The sequence below is a fragment of the Sceloporus occidentalis genome, unplaced genomic scaffold (assembly GCF_023333645.1).
Source record: "Sceloporus occidentalis isolate IW3139 unplaced genomic scaffold, rSceOcc1.0.p SCAF_3, whole genome shotgun sequence".
Lineage (NCBI taxonomy): Eukaryota > Metazoa > Chordata > Lepidosauria > Squamata > Phrynosomatidae > Sceloporus > Sceloporus occidentalis.
The window spans coordinates 80,735,151-80,759,996 of record NW_028316983.1 but is presented as its reverse complement, the minus strand read 5'-3'; the positions used below and the strand labels follow the sequence as shown (position 1 = coordinate 80,759,996).

The window sequence follows — 24,846 nt, the reverse complement described above, 5'->3', positions numbered from 1 at the left end:
GTGTTTGGAAAATTCAGCTGGTTCAAAGAGCTGCTGCCAGGCTGTTAACAGGCGCCGATTACAGAGCCCATACAAGACCTACCTGTTCAAACAGGCATTTAAGGAATCACTATAAGAACAGGCAGGAATGTTGGACTAGTTTAATCATTCTGTTTAATGCATGTCATTTATCTATTTATTTTTTAAATGTTTTAATTGTACTTTTTGTTTGTTTGTTTGTTTTTTAATTGCTGTGAAGCCGCTCTGAGTCCCAGTCCTGGACTGGGACTAATCTATTTTAGATTATATGTTGCGATTTTGCCCCATTCTTTTTCAAAGAAAACTATTACTTTTTTCCAACTGTCCAACGACTTGTTTTCATACTCATTCCTCAAGGCTTGAGTCAAGATATCCATGCCCATACCCTCGTATAATTTTAATAATCAATCTTCAATAGATGGGATTAACTCGTTCTTCCATCTTTGAGCGAAACAAACCCTTGCCAGGGAGATCATATAAAATATTTCCTTTTCGTCCTCTTTTTTAATTTCCTCATCCAATATCCCTAATAAATATAATTCCGGTTTTAAAATTAGCTTTGTGCCCATTATATAATTAATCGAATTGTTAATCATTCCCCAAAAGCTTTTATTTGTTTACTTTTTGATAGAATTGGGTGAAATTTGCTCTTTCTTGCAAAAGTAGACATTTCTAAATGAATGATATCTCCTAATTGTCAAATCAATTTAGGGGGCTTGTCCTGGGAACAGTGGCTTTATGAAGAATGCTTCTAATAACCTTTTCACAACTTGTTTATACATAGAGGCATACAGTCCCCTTCTGAGTGGATAAAGCTCATTAAATTTTAGACAGATAGGTGTAGGAGTTTTATGCAAGTTGGGAAGGATTCACATACACACACATTTGGTTTTATAGGTAGTTTGTATGAAAATGCTGACATGTAGAGAAGTAGCTGCAAATTTTTGGAATCACAGGGCAGGGATCAGTGAGTTATGGTGTATGAAAAAGAGATTTAGGGTTGATTTTTTATTGTTGGTGTTCTGCTAAAAATTAGCAGAAAGTCAGAGGAAAATATCCTTGATAATGAAACTCTGTTGAGAAAATGGGTGACACTATATTGAGAGTATTTTTTTAAAAGAATGTGCATACTGTAGTGCTTGTACAATGTAATGTAGTATAAAGTGTAAAAATGTGTTTAAAATGTATGCTCCTATTTTGGGGGCACTTGCTGTGTTTTTTCTTCTGTATTATACCTTTATTGGCCAACCAAAATTCACAGGTAACAAAATTTCAACTCCATTAATTTTATTACTTATCTTCTGTTGCCCTTTGCCTTCACATGGCCAAGAAGAGGAGTGGCCTTTGTCTCCATTGAGATCCCTCCAGAACAACTGAACTACAACAGAAACAACATCTGATACAAAATGTAGGCCTGTGATTCTACCATTGTTACTTTTCTCCTCCTATATGAGTTTTTAAACATCTTTTGCCTGATGAAAAAGCTGGTGGAGCTTCAAAAGCTTGCATGATGTAATATATGCATTTTGGTTAGCCAATAAAAGTATCACTTTTTTGTGGATTTTGGACATTGTGGAGAAGTACTTGACACAACAATAAAGCACTTAGAGAGCACCAGTACTCTGCAATTTCAGGTTGAATTCATGCAGAGATGCTAGAGCTATTAGTCACTGAGTGACATCCCTTCTTCTACTTCCCCACTACCTGGCATCCTGTTTTTATGGAGAGTTCATGGTGATGGTATCATTTTTTATCTGAACATCTGCCTTTTGCAAAATGATCTGAAACTTTAAAAAAAGCCAATTAGTTTTGAACCACTTTTGGAAAGGCCCACATTACTTCAGATGAGGTCCAAATCTCTTTCAAATGACTTACTTCAGTTTGGGATGTGTCCAAAAAGGTATTACTCCCTCACCTCAGTGTCTAACAATCCATGGGCCATAATGACTCCTGTTGTGAGATGGATGGTTCAGGAACTCCTAGGCAAGGTAGCATAATGTAGAAGTCTTTTGTTTCTATTTCCTCTATCTCTGTATTTTCTGGAATAGTCTCCCCCATTCCAAATTTCCCCCACCATTTCCCCCCAGTTATTTGGCAAAGCCCTAAAAAGCCTTTATCCCAGATGGTCCGTGATGCTAGTTTAGTAACAGATGTTAGTGCTAAAGGTTAAACCATTTAGATTTTGATGGATGACATGTATTTGTAAGCTGAAGTGCTTAATGTGTTAAGAACCCCAAGGCACCCACTCCTAAGCTGTGATGCATAGCAGAAGAACAGGATTTCTATTGCTTATGTACAGCACATTGATAATCGTTTCTCATTTGTGTATACAATGGGGTCTGAAACAACTGATTTTCACCCAAGGAGACAAAAATCTCAAACTGCATTACAGTGATCTTCCTGAGGACAGACAAATAGTAGCTTGCGCAGAATACAACATAAGGACTTTTTCTCAGAAAGCTGGCAGTCATTTAATTCTCTAAAATGGCTGTATTTTGAAGATCAGTTAGTGATGAGAAGATGTAAGCAGCAGCAACAAAAGCCTCAATGTGCAGTGGAGTTGTGTAACATTTTGAGAAGCTTGTTCATCACTCTTAGGGCAGACTGGAACCTTATGAGGAAAAATCTTAGCTCTTCTGAGATGTGAATGAGACATGAATTTCTGCACAGATTGAATGCAGAATATAGCAACATCATGCCTGCAGATTTCAGTCAGACTTGCTGGATCTTTTCTAGTTCTTTTGTAGCTGCCCTTCCCATTTCCAATCTCCTTATTTCTTGACTGCAGTCATCATTGTGATCAATATTTGATCTTAAGTATGGGAATTCTTTAACTATTTCCATTTCCTCATTGTCTAGATTGAATGTATCTCTTCTGTAGTCATATTTTTTGTTTTCTTTATGTTCAGCATTTGATGAACCACCATGGAATAATGAGACCAGGCAAGGAAGTTGGGTTAATCAAGGGCCACTTTACTGACCTAATTAATGACATTTATCAAATCCTGAAAAACCAAAAGGGGGGAGCGACCTAATGTGGGATCAGCTGGGGCCAGGTGTCATTCCCTGACTACCTTCCCAGCGTTCCCTTGGGCGAAACACCTGCCCCCGTTGGGAAGTCCATTTGACTGGATTGCCCCCTGGCCAGACCTCTGGTGGAAGGCAAACCCAGGCTCCCCCACCCAAACCATATAACTTGAGAAGTGGGGGCAAAACCACAGGTCCGCCTCAAGGGTCAACTTCTCCACCTCCTGGCTGTGGGAGCCCAACCAAGGTTGTGCCAGAGCTCTACTTACACCACAAGGGGATGCCCCCAAGAGCACTCACAGGGGGTCGGGCCGACCTTAAGATGCCTCTGCCCCTGCCCCTCATGTGGCATCATGGTGCCATGCACCACCCGCTGGGGCCCCTGGCCTCATCCATTGGGGTTCATCAAATGTTGGGCCCCTCCCTGCCATTGCTGTATGCATCAGGCTCCCCTCTAATACTGCCTTTGCACTTTTATCTTCCAAATCTGTGATGTCTTACACCATTATTATGGTATCATCCATGCAACAAAAGGTTGTTGATATCCTTCCTCTTACTTTCACTCCTCCTCCTCCTCACTCCTCTTTTCTTCGGATTCTAGCTCTACTTTTCTTAAGATATTTTCTGTATATAAGTTGAACAAGTAGGGTGGTAGGATGCAGCCTTGCCCCCCCCCCCCCCCCCATTTGCCTATTGGGAACTACAGTGAGCCTGTGCCATACGTGGACTACACTTCCGCGTCTTTTAGCATACACTGAAGCCATGGGAAAATCTAATGAATGGTGCATGGCGGCACATGTGCGCCCCTTTATTTTCAGTGGGGCACGAGCAGACGCGATTTACCCCTTACGCCGGGGCGGGGGGTTCCGGAACAGATCCCCGCGTAAGGGAAGGGAGCACTGTACTCTGCTTCTCCTTGGTACAGATTTCTCCTCAGTACTATCAAATATAGTAGCACTCCTATGTGTTTAAGTGTATTTCACAGCTTTTCATGATCTATACAATCAAATGTTTTGTTGTAGCCAATAAAACACATACTGATTTTTTGTGGAATTCTTTGGTGTGCTACATTAACGTCATACTCAAAATTATAAAAAGATTTTATCCTGCAAATACAATTTTTCAAAGCAAGTCACTTTTTCCACCCAGTAACTTATACATGAAAAGTATAAACAGGATGCAATTAAAAACATAGCCGCCGTGTGTCCCTGAACAGGGAGGAATACAAAAAATAATATTAATAATAATAGTAATAATTATAATAAGGCAAAACAGTTCATTCCACTAATGTTGTGGTTGTTGTGTGCCTTCAAGTAATGTCCAACCTATGGCAACCCTAAGGTGAACCTTTCATGACTAACATCTCACAAATAACATAGTCCATATTGCTGTACAGAGGAAAAAACAAAAATGGCTCTATGCAATCCTGAAGTATAGTTCAGGACCCACAAATCATTGATCTAGGAGATGAATTATATAGCTGCAGATACCGCTCATTTGCAAAGTGATTTACATGTAGACATTTGTTTCTGTGTACAGACCACCCTGCTGCATCAAGGCAAAAGAGTTTATTATTAAAATTAGACAGTAGTTTCTCACTTGGCTTTAATGTCTTACAGTTTAGATCATGAGAGGGAAACCTGGTGATTTGTCAGAGGTATCAAAAGTTTAACTGCAATTAAACTGATGAGAACTGCATTGATTTGCAAAGCATTGTGCCTTTCCTTACAAAAAGAAAAGGAACCAATTTTAACTAACTTCTAAGTTCTTCAACAAGTATGAGAGCAGTACCACTGATGTGGTTCTCAAACTTTCTATGGCTTAGAACCTAATTCATTAGCAAGCCTGTATCAAAATAAGAATTGGGATGGAGGCAAAATAGTCTGGGAAGGGCAGGTTTCCTGGGCCATCCACTGCTTACCTCCCACCCCCATCCGAGACATAGAATATACTGCCTCAATGTGTGGTGAAGGCTCCTTAGGAGTGTTTTAAACAGAGTCTGGATGACCATCTGTCAAGAGTGCTTTGTTTGTGTCTTTCTGCATGGCACGGAATTGGACTGGCGGACCCTTGGGGTCTCTTCCAAGTATGATTCTATGAAGAGCTGATATGTTCTGTTGGTGATGGGTCTTCCACTCATCCCAAAATATAAAAATCAGCTATAGGAACAAACTGATGTGGGCAAATGTTGTAATTCTATTAATGTGAACAGAACATGTCAAAACAGAGACATGTGGCCTCTAGACCCCGCTCTGTAAAAACAACAACTGAATGATTATCATCCCCAAACTATCATAAAACACCCAAAACTGTTTCAAAATGCTGTATTTTTGCTCCCCTTAAGCCCAGAGAAAGCCTTCCCCCCAAAAGTGCAACAATGAAACTGGATGTCATGTCATGTTTGGTTTGATGTGGCAATATGGTTCACTGGGGATTCAAGAGTGATGAAAATGGCCTCTACTCCTTGAAAGTTGCCCCCCCCTTCCCCTATGGTAGTCCAAACTAAAATCAGCCCCTTTGATTCAGTTGCTAAGTGGTATATCAGCACTTTTGTAAATCCTGCTGATATGCCATTTCCTACACACACACACCTGCATTGTTCATGCAGAGCAAGTCCTGAACGTTCAAGAAGATGTATCTACTTGGGATTAACGACTGGATTTAGGCCTTGGATTTTTCTTTTCTTTTTCTTCATGCTAAATTTGTAATTAGCGCAGTCTGTGTCAAATAAAGTAGCAGCTATATAATGTCTAGCAATAATTCATTGCATCTTTTTAAAATGTCACCTAGATGCTGCTATCATAGATTTAGCAACTAAAGTCATGCCAAAAGGAAACACTGTGGAACCACACAGCTGTCTGATATATACATGAAATACAGTGATACTGTCTGCAGAGGACAAGTGACAGTACAATATTTTTCCAACTGTTACTAATAGGCTGTCATATATTCCCCAGAGTGGCTTTCACATAACACAAGATAGGTTTTGTGGTTTTGAACACTTCTTGTAAAAATACAGATATCTGGAGATATGTTTAAGTGCAAGTACCTCAGCCTGTTCCAAATTCACTAAAGTTAATGTGAAAGTAAAGTCATAGATAGTATCAAGCTAGGACTAAAAGATCTCATGAAATTTCATGAGATTCCCAGTATGAAAGAAAGCCAGTGGTTCTGATTTTACAAATCTGGAATGACGTCAGGTCGTCCTGTTAAAAAAGATGTGAATTACTGGGCCCATATTCTTTCAGTGGATGAGGGGGGAAAGTACAGAAATAGCTATTGTCATCTTACTGCGACAATATTCTAAAACTGGTTGGATATACATTTACAGGAAAATATATTAATGGGGCTAAACATCTATAAAAATATCTCCCCCATTGCACAATAGAGGCATCCAACTCTGTTCCATTTCTTCCTCTCAGCCTTCCGTGTAGACTTATTTCTCGGCGTGTTTCTCTACTAGGTATGTAATTTATCTTGCTTAAGGCCCTTTCACACAACATAATTGTAGCATTATGATTCCACTTTAACTTCCATGGCTGTCTCCTGTGGAATTCTGGGGTTGGTAGTTTGGGGCCCATACAGACAGGCCAGAATAACGCTTCTTTGGGTCACTTGGGAGGTATGCTGTTTAAATGATACATACATCTTAAGAGGCCAGAAGCTGCTCCAAAGCTGTGCTCCAGTCCTTAGGACTGGAGCACGGCTTTGGCGCTGCTTCTGGCCTCTTAGGACACATGCATCATTTAAACAGGATACCTTCAAAGTGACCCATAGCAGCTTTATTTTGGGCTGTCTGTACAGGCTCTTGGTGAGGCAATAGAGCTCTTTCACTGGAAATGCTAAAGGCCCTTCCTTAAACTACAGATCCCAGGATTTCATAGGATGGGACCATGGCAATTAGATATGATAGCACTATTGTGCAGCATCAAAGGGCCCTGAGAGAATAATCAGATATGGGAAGGAGTTGAAAGAATGTGTCTTATGGTAAGACTTGGATAGCACCCAAGAACACTTAAATATATAGATTTGCTATCTTTCATACTATTGTGGAATGAGGGTAGCTGCCCACAACCTTTTTTACTTGAAATTACCCATCTGTCTGTCTGTCTGTCTGTCTGTCTGTCTGTCTGTCTGTCTGTCTGCCTGGACACTGATTTGCTCACAGGATTGCCCCCTTCTTCCTGCCTTTCTTGGAATTTCTTCCACCGTATGTAGTGATAGTCACCTATGCAGGTAACTTTAAAAGGGGATTAGGCAAATTCATAAAGGATAAGCCTGTTCTGATAGGTAGTAGTAACAATGGCTATATACTCCATCTAGTATCAGAGATATGATGTCTTTAAATACCAATTGGTGTGCAAGGATGCTGCTGTGCTCATGCCCTGTATATGGGCTTCTCATAGACTTCTGGCTGGCCATTCTTTGTCAACAGAATGCTACTCCAAAAAGCTGTTGGTCTCATCCAGCAGGACTTTCCTTAAGTTCTTCATTTTGGTTTTACATTTTTGAATGGAAAGTTTTCCTTGTACAGTAATAAAGTATGTAAGTACTAAAGAGGGGTGCAACTCAGCATGCTTAGTTCCATGGAATACTGACTGACTAGAGGAGAGGGCACTAGAAGGAACAAAGGATGGTGTGGACTATTATGAAGACAAGAGCACTCTATAGACTGCCACATTTTGTTGCCAATACCATGGATCCATTATAAGGCAACTCTTTCTAGCATTATCCAGGAAAGTAGTTATTGCAGAAAGAATGAAAAGATAGGAGGAATCTAACCCCTAACATCTGGTCTGAAATATCTAGAAAAGATTAAAGGGTCTGCATGTTTCAAGGCTAGGTCTTTTTCATGGGTTCTCTTTTCTTTTTAGGAATGTACACTGGATCCAGCACTAACAATGGGCCATCACCCAGTGTCCTGCCATCATCTCATGATGTACCTTCAAGGCAACATATGCTTGAGTGTACCAGTGCACATCCTCACTTATCACCCATAGAAAATAACAGAGAACGGTATGTATTAAAACTATGAAAACTATGCAGGATGTTGCCAAACCTTTCCAACTCACCCATCCCCCAACCAAACTCATTCTGATTTCTGGGCTTCCCCAGCTACAAATGTGTGTTCCATTGGCGACTGTAAGGAAGTATGTTCATGAATTGATTGATACACATGAAGATGGGCGGGTTATGGAAACATTAGGAGAGGAAAGATTATTTAACATAATTTTGAGCATCTCCTAAAAGCTACACAGATAGAAAAATAAGAGCAAAGCAGCAATTCTTTTTGAACTCCCTTCCAAAAGCTTATCAGTCAGAATAGTGGGGCCATGATGGTGTTGTCATGCCCCCAAATCTCATGTGGATCTATGAGAATATGCTACTAGGAAACATGAATTCAGTATCTCTTGAATGGTGGAGATATTACTTGCCTCAGTGCCTTCCAGGAACCATAAAATCCTATCCTCCTCCAGGTCTTCACAGGGAAGGTCCTACCATGTTCTCTTCTCAACAAGAGACATTCTTTATTACATCTCCCCATCTGTTCAGCAGTGGTAAATACATAAAAGCATCTCAGGAACTGCATGGCTTTATTTTCTCCTTTTTACATGTCCTACCATGATGTTTTGGAGCACTGTATGGTATAAACTAGGACACAAACTAGAGTAAGCTGAATTCTTGTGAGTTCAAAGGTGACGGTCCATTACCCAAAACTTAGAAGAAGAGTTTAAGATTCTAGTTTCCAATGATGACTAGACCTTAAAGGCAAAGAAAAGGTGGAGATAATTACTTGTGATTCAGATTAATTCTTCTAGCTCTTAGATATATCATTCTAGAATCATCCATGAACACATTTCGGATAAGACAGCACCACAAACCAATTAACTTGTATTCTACTTACTCTTATATTGCAGTAATACAGATCCTTTTATTTACAATAATAAATGAAAACTGGGAGATGCTATGTGCAGTTGAGATAAATGAGATAACAACTGTTGTCCTTGGGACTGCTCCAGTATTTTCAGTTATTTTTTGTCTCCAATCTGTTGCTCAAACAATGATCTATAAACCAAAGAAACCTTTGCAGAATGGCCAATCCATAGATTTCCTAAAAAGAAGAAAGAGTTTGCTCTAGAGGTTTTGCTTGCCAGAGAGCAGAAGGGAATTCAGACCTCATTGGTTTATCCATTGTTTGGAATGAAATAAGCTCATTGACTTAAATTTTCATTGGGTGTTCCTCTGTAAGCTTCAGCTGTCAGGACCAAATTAATATTTACTGGCTTTGCTCACAACTGCATTAAACCCTTTTTTTCTTAGATGTTTTATTTATTTATTTATTCTGAGAACTTGCCACAAAATACCATGCTAATATATTACTGTCCAGCAAAGCAAGCAGTGTAAATCCTATCTATCTTTTTTGTAAGCAAATCTGTGTACGATTACAGCCTATCATCAAAGCTAAAAAATGACAAGGTTCTAGCTAGCATGCAAGTGTCTACAAACTAAGGGTGAAGTCTGAGGCATGGTTTGTACTAAATAAATATTTTTAAATGAGATTATCTGATTTAATTACATGGTGATTTAACTGATTAGTGATGTATTCCCACTAACACTATAATTCAGAGTAGCATGTTATCTACAAGCGTATACAGTACATTTTGTTGTACTTGTTACTGTGGCCTAAGCAAGTCTTGTGGAAACACTTTATGAGGCTAAGAGAAAATCTACTCCAGATTTTGAAAATATTCCAGAATCAACACCAAGCATGTGCTTCTTTCCACCAGGTATCAGTTTGGCAAATCTCTTAGAGCAAAGAAGGGCCTGTTGGTATAAATGGGTCTCTTGTTATAAAGAGAATGGAAAAGTTACATTTTGGAGGTATAACTCCCAGAATTCTCCAAACAGCTGATCACTAGCCATGATGACTTCGAGACTCTGGAAACTGAACTCCAAAACAGTAACTTTTCCATTCTCTGAAAAAGATGGACTTGACAGTTGGGTAGGGTTTCAGTTTGATAATTTGTTAACCACCTTGAACTAAGTACATAATTGGAAAAAACCAAGCTTGGAGGGATGGGCCACACCTCTGAAATTCTGAGAAGGGCCAAAATGAGGATTGCAACCATAATAAATTGGTCAACATAGTTGTAGAAATGATTAGAAATAAGAATCAAGGGATGAAGCTGTCATCCTGACAAGTCAGGCAAAATAAGTAAGAAGGAGTGCATGGGCATCAGGGAAACTTAATGGCACAGACAGATGTATTGGCCATCTTCAGACTGCAGAACCGGTTGAATGTTCCCACTAGAACAATTTGTGCCAGAGGACAGAGCTGAAAATGGGACTGTTATGAAATGGGTTAATACCATTACCACTTACAGCTGCCTTCCTTTTGAGAGCTTATAGTAATCTTGTATCTAATAATTTGACTTAACACATTATTTGGGACTCACTTCTTGAATATAGAAATGTTGCTGCATGGTCAGTAGCACACCTGGATTCCCTCAGATTAAAAAAAAGTACATTACCCAAATGAAATAAACGCTGTAGCTTTTCTTCTTTATGCAAGCTGCTTTACACTTCTGGCAAGTGTGCAGTGTTTTGCCTCATTCATCACCTATCTCAGCCTCTACATTTTAGTACATATACAGAATTTCTGTACTGTGAATAAATGTGATGACAAGGTTGGATTCCTGGATTTAAGTCTTTGGGACGGACTAAAATGATCGCTATCAAAAACTGTAGCAACTGAGTCATCATGCATGAAAGAAGCCAAAAACTACAAGCAGCAGAGCACAAGAAGTCTGCTCGCATTTGACAGAAAGACTAAGATTTTGATTTAAAGCCTTTTTTAAACAAAAAAAAGCCCTTGTTATATCAGTCTTTGCCAAAGTCAATAACAAGTGCAGTGCTCCATTTTCCCAAATGGTTTGCTAAGACATTTAAATAGTTTGACAAAAAATTATTTAATTTACTTGAAAATGTTCTAACAAAATCTGACTTCATTACCAAATATATTTACCCTGGCTATATATGAGATGTATAATATTTTTTTCTGTTCAGTAAAGAAGTGTGTGAAGTGTACAGAATGCTGGATCAAGTAATTTTATACCAATTTATATTAATATTAATTAAAGGAGAAGTGTTTGATTTAGAAATACTTTGGCATATAGAAAGTGGAGCTTGTCATGGTCAAACTTTTTGTTTTTGTTTTTGAGTTTCAAGTAGTGAAGTGTTATTTTAGCATTACTTACAGCACTCACTATAAATAATGACAAGCTCTGTTTAATTTCAGCAGTTGTGAAGATAGTAAAATTTGATTTGTGGCAGCTTGAAAATGGAAAAACAACCCTGCCCCTTAAGACTTGTATGTGTTAGAAGTAAAATCATAGCAATGCATGTGTGGTGTATGTGTGTATATTCTAATCGGTATACAATAGTAATATACTACTACTAAGTATACTAGCCTTTTGCCAACTCAGCTATATGTCTGGTGTGAACTGGAAAGACCATCCACAATATTTCAGTGCTAATTCCAACAGGCTTCATTTTGACTAGATAAATAGATCCGTTTGTAAAAAACGGTTCACCTTTCATGACAGAAGTGATAGAAAAGGTCAAGAATGCCATCATCATCAAAGCAAAATATCCATCTACTAATCCCAAGTATAAAAACCCAGACAATACATGGCACAGTGTGCCACTAATAGAGAGCAGGCATATCTCAGAACGCATCAGTAAGACAAATAAGGCATGCTCTTGGTATCCTGGTTTGATTCCCCACATTGATACAAAAATCCATGGATGTTCAAGTCCATATGGCATAGCAAAATGATAACTGTAATATCAAATGGCACATTTGTGGTTTGCTTTTTAGCTTTTTTTTTAAAAAAAAATTCAAGCCATGGATGCTTGAATCTGTGGGTGCAGAATCCATAGATATGGAGGCCTGGCTGTGCAGTGAAGTAACTCAAGCAAGGAAGACTATCTGCCTTAGTCTTTTCTCAGATATTAAAATTGGGTTAAATCTGCACTTTTCCTTGATTATAATGTGGCATTTATCAAATGATGGGCTACATTTGCATTCCTGGAATCTTGAGCCTGTACGTGAATGTTAGCAACAGTATAATTTATATTTTTAAGATAATTTTGTGTTCAACATTTTGTTTAAAAAATATGTGTGCTTTTATATGTAATATTTTATGTGGGAAGTCATATCAGTACATTACTTTCAATTCTGCAGTTTTGTGTTAAATGTTTGTTAGATTTTGAAGCATAGCGACTATGGAGCGTTTTAGAATCTCAAGCCTTAAGTCTTAAGCCATCCAGTTTCAAGTAACAGATTCAGGGGGGAAATACTGCTGTAAATTGGAATTGAACTCAGTGCCAATATAAATGTGAGGAGAGCAAAACAAATGGTTGACAACTGGAGTCTCTTATAGTCAGTCATGTTCCACAAAACCAAGATTTCACTCCCTCCTTGAAGAGCCAAGGCTCTCATATGTGCAAAAAATATTATAGTTCCCATGTGTATAGTATTTTTTGTTATCCTAGTTTCATGGCACAACTCTAGGGACAAATTGAAAATAAAGAACATGTGGAAAGATTAGGTAGGTCCCATAACTGGATGTAGAATCCAACATTTAAGATTTTATTGTTGTTTAGGAGTGAACTGCTTTCCAGATAATGGACAGGCTGCTTGTGGCAGAATGTAAGAAACTGACACAATATAAAATCCTGCTTATTAATTGCAAAACAAATGGTTCTATGATTCTATGGTACTTTTTCTGTTAAAAACATATTTATTACATTGAAAACTAATCCTGTAATCAATTAGGGAAACAATCAAATAGATCTGGAGAAACTTTAGCATTTCAGTGGAAAATAGACAAAAACCTTCCCTTCGACAAAGGATCTCCCCCCCCCCCCCGCATAAAGTGAATTCCGTGCATGCTCAAGTGCACACCACAGGCACACATGCCATTCATCTAAATGGGGCTTCCCATCTGTCTTACCTCAAGTCTGTGTAGGGGAAGTCTGGATATGGGGCGGGCCGACTGTACTTACAAAAGAGTTAATACCCTCTTTCTTTCCTCAAAAGAAAAACCCTAACCAACAAGATATGGCCTTTTCTCAGAACTCGAATGTATTTTTTGAGTGTAAAACCCATTATAAAATTTAATGTTTGTACATGAGAAGGAAGATAGGTGCCTGAATTTGAGTCTGAAGGAGGAACAATGTATGAGTATAAATGTAAAATTTATAAAAAAAATCAGCAATGGTTTGTATACTGAGATTTTAAAAAATTGGTTATGGAAAAGAAATCCTTCTATAAATACTGATTTATTGAGGGATTCCTTTTCCAAAACCATTTAAAAATATCAGTATGCTAAATGCATTTTCCTAATGACATCAGCCTGTAAAGGTAAATAACTCAGGAAAGCGTTGATCTCCATAGTGAGGAAGTGCTGGTCATCTTCCATGGAAAGATGTCCAGTAAACAAATCAAATAAGTGAAAGGATGTCTCCCTTTAAAGGGACCCCCCTTTAGATATCTTTTATTGCCATGGACTTCCCCCTAAGACTTAACTCAAGATTTAAAACAACAACAGCAGCAACAATCTGAACATTGAACCATTAAGAATAACACCACCCCCTAAACCTTCCCTCAGAGATACCAGAGAGGGAACTGGCTTCTTCCTACCAATTTGTAGCTGGATCTGAGCGAATGGCAATGCACAAGCCCAGCCAGCCAGCCTTTGTCTTTGCTCCTGTTATGTGGCCACTCCATTCCAGGGAGGAGGTGGACTGAGCAGCTGAGCAACAATATGATAGGAGCCAAGACGAAGACTGGCGGCTGGCTGTTGTGTGTTGCAGTTCAGTCCACTCTGAGGCTGAAGTAGACGGCATTCTGCTGCTCCCCACTTGATGATTCAGATACACAAATTACAGAGATGGTCACTAGGTTCTGTGCCTCTGCCATTATTCCCCATAGACAAATATTACCTGTATATGGTTGCCACGAATAAACTGTACTGTACTGTAATATTACAAGATAAAACAGGATTTTTTAGACTAGTTACACTTAAACTATGCAAGTAATTTTAATTATAATTAGTGTTAACCTCTGGGAATTAAACTTAATCGGTCATAAATTTGATATATAATGTATGCTTTATGAATTATAGCAGTTGTGTGTGTGTGTGTGTTTGTATTTTATATCCGGATTTTTATTTTGGTCTATGACCAGGAGCCCTGGTGATGCAGTGGTTAAATGCCAGTCCTGCAGCCACTCACTCACAGTCACAAGGGTCGACTCAGCCTGGCATCTTTCTGAGATTGCTAAAATGAGTACCCACCTTATTGGGGGCAATTAGCTTACACATTTTAAACCGCTTAGGGAGTGCTTAAGTGTACTGAAAAGCAGTACAGAATTTTATTTGCTATTGCTATAAATAAATGAAGAAGAGAAGGAGAAGAACTCTGCTCCTCAAGCAGGGGATCATGAAGCACTGTCCAAAAAGAAACTGGTGCACATGGAAGTCAATATCTCTGCTCCCCAGAAGCAGTGATCATAAAGCACTGCCAAAAAAGTGACTTGTGCACATGGAAGTCAATAACTCTGCTCCCCCCTGTAGCCTCTTCTAGCTCCAAAAATCTGTGAGTTTATGCTTCTGTCATCCCCCTCAGAATGTTTAGATGGGATTTGAAATTAGCTGGACAGTAGAAAAGAAGGGGAGTGGAGGGTTTGAAGTCCAGTGGAGGCAGCCTTGGAGCAAGGCAGAGGCATTGTGATGGGAAAGGCAGGAAAGGGAGGCATGGGGCTATTGGCAGGGAAGGAGATGGAGAGGAGGAGGAGGGCACGGAGGGCTCAAGGCTTGAAGATGGTGATGGAGAGCTGCTTCATGTGTAAGTGGCCCAGGTAACTCTAAATAGGTTAGTGTTAGTGCTGAGGAGAGATACCAGACCCTTTGCTTGCTAATCCGCCCTTCCTTCCTTCCCTCCCACCCTCCCTGCATGTGTTGAAATGTTTAAACTTTTTTTTAGGTGGCTCATCATTGGCAGGCAAGTCTTTATTAATTTTCCCTAATTGTAGGTACATTTTTGCAAAATGAAAATTTAGAAGACCGTGATATATAGATAAAAATACATTGCTTCATCCCTTAGTACATGTCTAATTGATAATTCCTCAGGGAGCCTGGCTATATAGGAGTCTTGGTGGTCCAAATTTGCCTGATAATTTTGGCGATGAGCTCAGCTGTCCTCAGTCTAGTCTGGATGTGGAGGTGACTTCACCCATTCCAGCATATCGATGATTCAGGTGATTGTGTTCTAATATAGCAAGTTAAGAAGTCAGGTCTCTCTTCTTCAACAACTGTCATTTTTATTGCAGTGAACAAAGCAAACAGATGTTTGTAGTAAACTAAATGTCTGTATAAAAACACATTTTTAAAAGCTGTTCAAGTATTAGTTCTGCTGCATCCAACGACTTCTTTAAAAGTGAATTGCTTATGTTCTAGTGGAGAATATTTGGTGTTCTTTTTTCAAAGACCAAATCACCAGTTTTCCGTTATACTTGGTTAACTTCTTTCTGTCAATCCCTTGTCGGGTTTGTCTGTGTATGTTGGGACCTACTTGGCTCTGCTGCATATTCAGGTAGCCAGTGTATCTGTGGCGAGGAAGCTTCTGGTTCTTCATACTGTTGGGAGGAGTAAGGAGCAAAAGTGCAATTTCTAGTCTTTCTGACCATAGTTTGGATTCCATCCTGTGGCCATCAACTCGATCCTGAACCAAGCAGGCACTATTCACTAAGAAGATGGATTGCTGAGTTTTTCAATCACAGAGCAGAGCTGGAGTTCCAAGACAGCTTAGAGCATGCTATGCCCAAAAGTATGTTTGCTTATTGCTTACCATAATGTAAAATAATGAAAGAAAAATTCTTCAGAAGAGTAAATACACTGACTGATTTAGTGTTAAACTGTTGGAGTAATCCTGCGTATTCTGTGAAGTGAGGCAAAGGCACCTGGGACTGATTATAGCAGCAAAGTTCACCACACTTCAGATAGAGAGGGAGAGTTTTTTCTTCTTCTCTAAGAAGTGAACAGTATAACTGCTTCCTGAGCTTGTGTTGACAGAAATTCCCTGAGGGCAGGACCCAGAAAAGAAACACGTGGCAAGAAACTGGGCATCATCCAGAAACCAGATTAGTAGAGCTTTGCACATCATTTTTAATATTATGGGAAGGGATGAAAATCAGTGCTAACCTTTTCTCTTTCCTGATTTTTGCTGCTTTTTCATTTGGTCTAATATCCTAATTCTATAGCTGTCTAGAAGTTTTATATAATTCAAGTGATTACGCTTTATTTTCTTGTGTAGTGTTGATTATAAGCATTTATAAAAACATTTCAATTTTTTTAATTTTTTTTTACTGGTACTGTGTTTACCCAGTCACAAGCTTCACATTGACCTTGTCTACTTACACTAGCATGCAGTCCTCTCATGCTTTAGCCACACCTTCTTGCACACTAACAACAAATGTAGATTACATAACTAAACGACATCCTACAATTCTTCCTATGAATCGTCAACTATGTATTTATTTATTGTATTAGAATCATAAAGAATTGGAAGAGACCACAAGGGCCATCCAGTCCAACCCCCTGCCATGCAGGAAATCACAATCAAAGCATCTCTGACAGATAGCAATCCAGCCTCTGTTTCAAAACCTCCAAAGAATGAGACTCCACCACACTCCAAGCTAGCACATTCCACTGTTGAACAGCTCTTACTGTCAGAAGTTCCTCCTAATGTTTAGGTGGAATCTCTTTTCCTGTAGTTTGTATTCATTGCTCCCGATCCTGTTCTCTGGAGCAGCAGAAAACAAGCTTGCTCAATGTGACACACTTTCAAATACTTAAACAGGACTGCCATATCACCTCTTAACCTTCTCTTCTCCAGGCTAAACATACCCAGTTCTCTAAGTTGTTCCTCATAAGGCATGGTTTCCAGACCCTATCAAAACCAGCAGATACTGCTGGTTCTTCTCCCTCTGAGGCCAGTGCAGTGGCAATTGGAATGGAGGGAAGGCCCCTCTTTTGTTTCTGGGCTATTATTTTTATATTTTTATATACAGGGGTCCTCAGTATCTGTGGGGGATCCGTTTCGGATCCCCTCAGGGATACCAAGTCCCATTGTCCTCAATGGTGGTGCAGATGCCATTGGGGACAATGGGAGTTCACCTCATGTATCCCTCCCTCCCTGCCTGCTTTCACCTGTGGCAGCAAGGGGCCTCCTCTTCTGGCGCCGCTTTCCCCACTGCCACAGCTTCCTCCTTCCTCTTCCTCCCTCTTCCTCATCCACTGCAGCTTCCTCCTGCCCCTCCTGCTTCTTCCTCCTTCTCCTCCTTGTCTTTGTCCTCCTCTGCAATGCAGGCTTACCTTCCGTGGATGCTTAAATCCTCAGATGGAAAGTCCTCGGATATGGAGGGCCCACTGTATTTTCATATTTTTACATTCCCACAGATCATTCTTGATTTCCCTTGAATTTAACTTTCCTAGTGATGACATTAGTTATCAGAAATTGGTTTTGATTCTTTTGTGATAAATGTCATAATTCTAACATTCTCTCTAGCATCCTAAAATCTTATTACACATGAACATTCACTAAGTGTCTGACACTAATATGTACTCATGCAGTATTAATCTGATACTTACTTGTCCATTTTTGTAATTACTTCCAATGGTACAGGATCTTAGCTGATAACTGTTTTGACACTTTAATAGACAAACAAGTTCTATTTAGTATAATTTTTCAACAAATACAATCCACTTCATCAGAGGCACAAAGTGTTTCCTGGTGCCATGCATTTGATGACGTGGAGCACGGTCCTCAAAAAGACATTTTGATTTTTTTATGTTGTTGTTTTTGCTGCAAAAAATTAACACAACTACACATCTAGATATAAATAAGTCAGAAATAATTCATATGTTAAGAGTCAATAGCCTTTTTGCTCATTTTGTTGTTTTGTGTGAGTGGTTTACTTATGTAGTAAATGTGGTTCACGATACCTATGTTCAGACTGTATGAGAAAAATATAATACTGAGTGCATCCTTTTCTCACAACGTAGAGATAATGATAGGATATAAAGTATGAATCAGCCCTTAATCTCTTTACATTTTTGTGATACTGGTGCCTTTCTTTTGTGTAACTTTTTCAGTGAATAATCACTCTCAAAGCTAGCATTTATTACATGCTATTTGACAGCATTTGATAAATGGTTTGAAGTATGGGCAAGTACCACATCACAAAAAATACAGGAATTTATTTGAGATAAAGTACAGATGGACTGAACTCTGGATCTGATCTCCTTCCTGCTGAGATGGATGGAAGAAATATTGGGAACCATTGTCTAACAGAGGAATCTGACAGTCAAAGCTTTTCTTCCAAAACAACAACAAAGTGAGACAGTGTTCATATTGGAAACATCCATGGCTCTGTTGTGGTTGTATTTTACCCCCAAGTATAAGTAAAAGAGAAATGGATTTCTCTGTATTCTAGTTTTATTTTCCCACAAAGTAGTTATCAATTACGCATGCTGTGTTGTATTTTCTATTGTCAGGAAAGCATTAAAAAAGACTAACTGGATAGTGGAGCATGAAAAATGCCTTAAAATGGAATGTTTTCTGTAGACCGCAGTTAGAAGGGTTTTGGAAACTGGACTAATGCAAAATATAATCAGCACACTGGTTCGATACAGAACAGAGCGCAGGCCAGCCATTTTACTTATAATGGACAAAGTAGAATTAGAATTGTGCCTAGTGGCAGGGCTGGATAAGCAATGGTTCAAATGCTGCAATTGCTCCAGGCCCTTCCCTGGCTGGAGGTCAAGTGCTGAGGGGAAAATGAGTAATTTGTTTCCTCTTCTCCTTGAATCTCCTGATGGTTCCATTATCATCAACATTTCATGTATTACTTAAGTGATGAGTAAAAATTCACCATTCTGGCTTCACTCGAGTTGCAAGGCTAGAAATGGGTTCAGACATGAAGATTTGTGTGCTATTGTCTATTTTACTGTGCATATTCATTCATTGGTTCATTTAATGTATGTGATGCCCCTGGAGTAAGTGACATGGGGAGAAGGGAGCCCCTATTTTTGGAACCCCTCCAGGGCCCTAATCACCTAAATCCAGGTTTCCTTAGTAGAGTTACTTACATACAGCGCGCCCGCGCCATACGCGGCCTTGAGCATACGCGCTCAAGCCGCGGGGCGCACGCGGGGCAGAAGGGGCGGCGCGTCCCATTCAATTGAATGGGCGCGTGCGCCCGTTGCGCCCCGCGCGCACCCGCGCACGAGCCCCATTGTTTCCAATGGGGCTCGAGCATAGGCGGAATTCGCCTTACGCGGAGGGATCCGGAACGGATCCCCCGCGTAAGGCGAGGACGGACTGTACTAGAGGAAAGGTGCAGGGAAGGGATTTCCATGATCCCTTCTTCATCCCTTAAACCTCTGCAGCTCCTGAAGAACTGCTTTGGGGCAACATCACAGGAAACACAAGGGACTGCAAGATGAAAGTCTATTGATAAAGATTACCTCCCCATCTCTTTCCTCAAGCAACAAATCTCTACTAGATAGTAGTGCCTCCTGACCCTTCTGTTCACAGATTGGCTATTCAAGATCCAACCCATAATTCAATAAGGCGGCTTCTGGCCACTGTGGGGGCAAAGCATGCAGATGATGTGCAACCCCAAAGTTTCCAGAAGGTGCTCTGGCACTTCCAAAGGGCCGGATCAAAAAGGAGCAGGTATAATCTGCCTTCTGGCAGTGCCTGTTTGGGACCACAATGGCGACCCACTTCAGGAGCAGGCTGTGTGGTCACCACAGTCCCAGCCCCTTACTGGATGTGTGCTTCAGCCCTAAAATATCTGAAAATAGGTGGATTGGACCAAACCTCAGGCAGAAGTTCATTTTAACAACTTTTGCTTTAGTCTTGTAAAAGATAGTAATTTAGTAATTTAATCTCCAGGGCTCCCTAAAGAAAGAGTTGTCAAACAGGTTCTCAAGATTCTGTAGGTAAAATCATATTTTTTTAAAACTAGAGATGAAATTTTGTGAAGTAAATGTTTGTGTTGTGAAAACAACAGCAAAGATTTTCAGATACCTCCAGTAGTTTCACTAAATTCATGACTACAGTTAGACCAGGGTCCTTACGTTGACTGAACTCCTAAGATAATAATAATAATGATGATAATAATAATAGATTTATTTCTCGCCCAATCACGAAGAATCCAGGAGGGTTACAACAATAAAATACAACAAATTACAATAGAGTTAAAAAATCAAACCCTAGACCTACCACCCCCCCCCCATTCCCAGTACTAAAACAGAATTAAACAGTAATAATATTAAAACATTAAAAACATTAAAAACATTGAACAAACAAAAAATAGGCAGAAACATTGGCGGGGGGAAATAGACAGATGGGGGGACAAATATCTCTATATCTGGGGAGGGTAACTAAGTTGGAAAGGCCTGCCGGAAGAGATCCGTCTTGAGTGCTTTCTTGAGGTGCAGGTACACCTAAATATGTCAGATCTGCACCTGCAAATAGGTATTATATAGATATAGTAATCAAAGTTCCTGGATTTTAGGGGTTCCCCGCTGCTTACTACTAAAACTGGATTTACAGTTGCATATTTCACAGCATAACCCTATACTGTGTGGGCCTTTTCATTTTATGAAAACCTTTTTTATAGAAGAATAATCGAAAGAGTTCTGCACATTTTTTTTTCTTTATTTTTTTCCCCTTGACTCAGAGTGTATTGAGATTTCTGTCAGATAAATTTGGGATGAAATAGTATTAATGCAGTACTGAGTACAATGGTTTATGGTTATGCCATTCAAAGTCAACAAATTCTGAGCAGTATTCACTTACTATTGCTCTCACACAGAAATATTGCCTGTTGTGAATATTCAAAAGAGCATGGATTGCATAGTGAATTTTGACCTGTACTCTGTGATCAACTGGATCCGAAGTGTTTCCAAATGTTGTTCAGCCATGTGCACTCTCCACCTAAAGTTATGTGGGTCTGTTTAAGGAAAGAACAGTCATTACACAGATCTTCTTCAGACTGTTAATATATTTTGGGAACCTTAGAGCTATCATTGTAAGGAAAACTCATATAGAATAGGGTTTATTGGCCTCCGGGTATACCTTTCCATTCCAGCCATATGGGATTGGAAATTTATCTCTGTGCTCTACAAATTTTCACACTGACTGAATGCATAGGTTTTCTTGTTTTTGTGTGCCTTCAAGTCATTTCTGACTTATGGCAACCCTAAGGCAAACCTATAATGAGGTTTTCTTGGCACGTTCCTTCAGAGGGGGCTTGCCATTGTGACATCCTCTGAGGCTGAGAGAATGTTATGTCCCCAAGGTCACCCAGTGGGTTTACATGCTTCTGCTGGGATTCAAACCCTGGTCTGTAGAGTCATAGTCCAACATTCAATCCACTACACCTAAGCAAGGTCACAGCATAATAAATGGCAGCATCTGAGAGAGTTCAGGTCTTCTAGCAGCAAAAGGACCATGAGACTGGATCTATACTCAGTCATATTAGAGTCAACCAGTCAAAGTAAATGAGACTTAAGTCCTATTCATTATATGGTTGGAAGCAGCCCTCAGCTTTTTGATATTAATAAACAGATACTCGGCCAGGATGTTACAGCATACTTCAGTGCTGGGTTTCTATGCCAGAAGCATTACAGAATAAAAATAAAATAACTAAGACTTGCTAAAGTAAATGGAGCAAAATTTAATCAAAACTAGTGAAAGATAACCAGCTCACCTGTTTGTTTGTTTTTTATCTCAGCACTACAACTCTTGGTCACTGCAGCTGCCTGAAGATAGTTTTTTGATAGTACAGTTCTGTTTGGTTGTCTGTTGTTGTTATACTTAAAAGACAGATTTCTAGGTACACTGTACATATCAAGTAATGTTCATTTTTATGGAATAAAATGGCAGAAGTGAAAAACATTCATTTTTATACAAAGCAGTAGTTGTTGGAGTGTTTTATCTGATCATAATGAAGTGGGCACAAGCTGATTATTTCTTGCATTCTTTTCTTGTTTTAGGATTGTTCCAAATATTTGTCCTCCTCTTGTTAGTCCATCAAAAACTGTAGTTGCTCCCTCCCTGCTTCAGAAACATGGCTCCCCATCATCACACAGCCAGTCTCCAAATGGGCAGCACTTCTCAGCAACTAAATCATACACCCATTTTCAAAACCAGTCTACACAGCAAGGGCCACAAGGTAATACCGTGCTGTATTTTCATTTTTACATTTACACCATGTATAAAATAAATGTCGAATGCATGTGCACATCCTGTTCAGAGGGTTGAACTAATCATGACAAGGTAGGTGTATTACAACTTGTTGTGGCTGATGTGGTTGGTGCCCTGTGGCAGTGTTACTAGGCTGACATAGGCAGTGGTGGCAAGAGAGGAAAAGTACATGGATGCAGCAACCATCAAAGTGGGGAGGAAGGCACTAGAGAAACAATCAGTTCAGAGCTGGCCAATTTTTTCTGCTTTCCCTCACCACTGCTACACAGCCCTGAAAAAAGTGAAACCACTAGCTTAGTGCATAAACAGTTCTGGCTAATATGCGGTGTCAACATTATGCCATACATTTATAGCCTTTGTCAGCCAACAGTGGGGACCAGTACAGTCTACCGACATTAGGACACAAGGTAAATTGTATTAAGGGGAACATGATATGAAGCTATTAGTTTTGGCAGTGGCTCCTTGTTTTTTAGAATCTTTAATTGTGTCCAGGGCATCTTTTAGTATTTTCCCTAAACTTCTGCATTATGTCCTCTAGCTGCCATGTTGATTTGCATTAAAGCAACAACCTGGGAAATGCACTACAATTCTCTTGTATCAGAAAAACATTTTCTCCAGTATGAAAAGAGGACAGTATAAACATTGACACAGCCATAATTGACTGGTTAGCTGTTTTTTAACTGACAGAAGCAAAAAGGGCAACCGCCCTTGATGAAAGAATATAGTGTAAATGAAGTGCATGGGATAGGTTTTGACACATGCAGATGCAGTAGCAGCTTAAACACAGATGTGGAAAATGTGTATAGTGTGTTATGTTTAGTGCTGCCAAAATTTCTATGTACTTCACTTTTCATATCAGAAGTCACCCTTTCAACAAGAGAGAGCTCTTTGTTTGAAAAGCAGACCATCCAAACTGTTTGATGTTTTGAAAGCTGTTTCCTAGTCTTGGACCTGAAGTCTGCATCTGTTTAGCCTTTGGTAAAAAGACTATGCAGTTCCTGAACTAGCATGAAAGAGCAATGCTGAAGGGAAATTCCAAAGTCACCTGAACCAGTTTCCATTTCATATGCCCTTTCCATGTGACTTGGGCAAGACCAGTAATAGTCTTACCAATGGTCATGTAGATTCATACACAAGATACATTAGTGAAGTCCAGCTGAGCTCAGGGTGGAGAACTGTCCTGAATTTGGTCCTTTGGGGTTGTTTCAGCTCTCTAGAGCTCAGACAAGACCACACAGCACTGCTAGAGAATTCTATTCCTTTCTCATCTGGCCAGTTTTTGAGGGTGCACCAAAAATGGGTGAAAGACATAAATTGGCCTAAATGACTAAATGCTATTGTTAGTCCTGACTAGAGTAAACTAATTTACCTACACGTTGACTCACTGTGCCTGTCATATGGAAGAAAAGTGAAACAACATGTATGCTTTCGGCATAGTTTCAGTTAGGTTTGCTAGAAAAAATGTCTATCCTTTCTACAAGAGAATAATCTCAGCAGAATGTATGGGTTGTACTAATTTGATCCTTCTGATTGGTTAAAGCCAACTGTTTTTTGCTAGCTATGGCTAAGCTGGCACAAGGGTAAGAAGGGTTTGGATAAAGTTTTGCCTTTATTGCTTTAGATATTTGCTGAGATTTTACATCACAGGTTGTGTATCTACACTCTCCTGGCATGATCCCCCTCTCAAACCTACCATAACAGCCAGCAATCACACCAAGCAACAGTGATCTTTTCTGCTTGCAATCAGGGTGCAGCAAAGTACAATTCTGCCCCCCTTCTGCCATAACATATGTTACAATGAGGAATTGCAATGCACCCTGATTCCCCTTATATCTTCACTTGATGGAGTGGCGGGGGGGGGGGCTGGAAATATCCTGCGGTGCCACCATCACAAACAGAACAGACTTCTATCACTCAGTGTGGCTGCTGACTGTTAAGGTGGGGCGGGGGCATTTGCAGTTGTAGCTATAGTTCTGCAATTATAAAGTTAATGCTGAGCAGCTATGAATGGGTAAGTCTATACAGCTACTTAACAGGATGCCAAACCTTGTGTCTTAAGGCTTGCCTGCTATTTGCTGCTCTTACACCCTACTTTTTCCCTTTGCTATTTGGGGGACATGCCTACTTGCTGGTGGATGGCGCCAAAGTGAGATATACTTCCTTTGTCTTTTTTTAGTCCTAATGATGCTTTAAGAGGCTTCCTTTTTTGTGATATGAAGACTCCTTTAAGCTGATGCTTGTGTGTGTATCATCACCTGTCTACTTATACTAACCCCATGAATTTCAAAGCAAGGAATAGTCAGAGGTGTCTTGCCACTTCCTTCTTCTGAAATATAGTCTACAGCAGCTATTATTTGTTGGTGGTCTCCTGTATAAATCCTAAGCAGAGCAGACTCTGCTTAGCCTCCAAAATCAGATGGGATCTGGTGCCTTCAGGGTATTTAGGCCAGGTAA

The 24,846-nt window shown here is 39.7% G+C and overlaps 1 protein-coding gene across 2 annotated transcripts in view; it reads left to right on the top strand.

Annotated features, from left to right (window-relative positions):
• GLIS1 (GLIS family zinc finger 1) overlaps positions 1-24,846 on the top strand; it is a 172,833-nt gene that overhangs the window by 135,191 nt on the left and 12,796 nt on the right. For both annotated transcript variants that reach the window (XM_089515191.1, XM_089515192.1), the window contains exons 7-8: positions 7,920-8,061; positions 22,182-22,360. In XM_089515191.1, the coding sequence (XP_089371317.1) occupies positions 7,920-8,061; positions 22,182-22,360 (321 nt within the window). The remainder of the gene's footprint in view (positions 1-7,919; positions 8,062-22,181; positions 22,361-24,846) is intronic.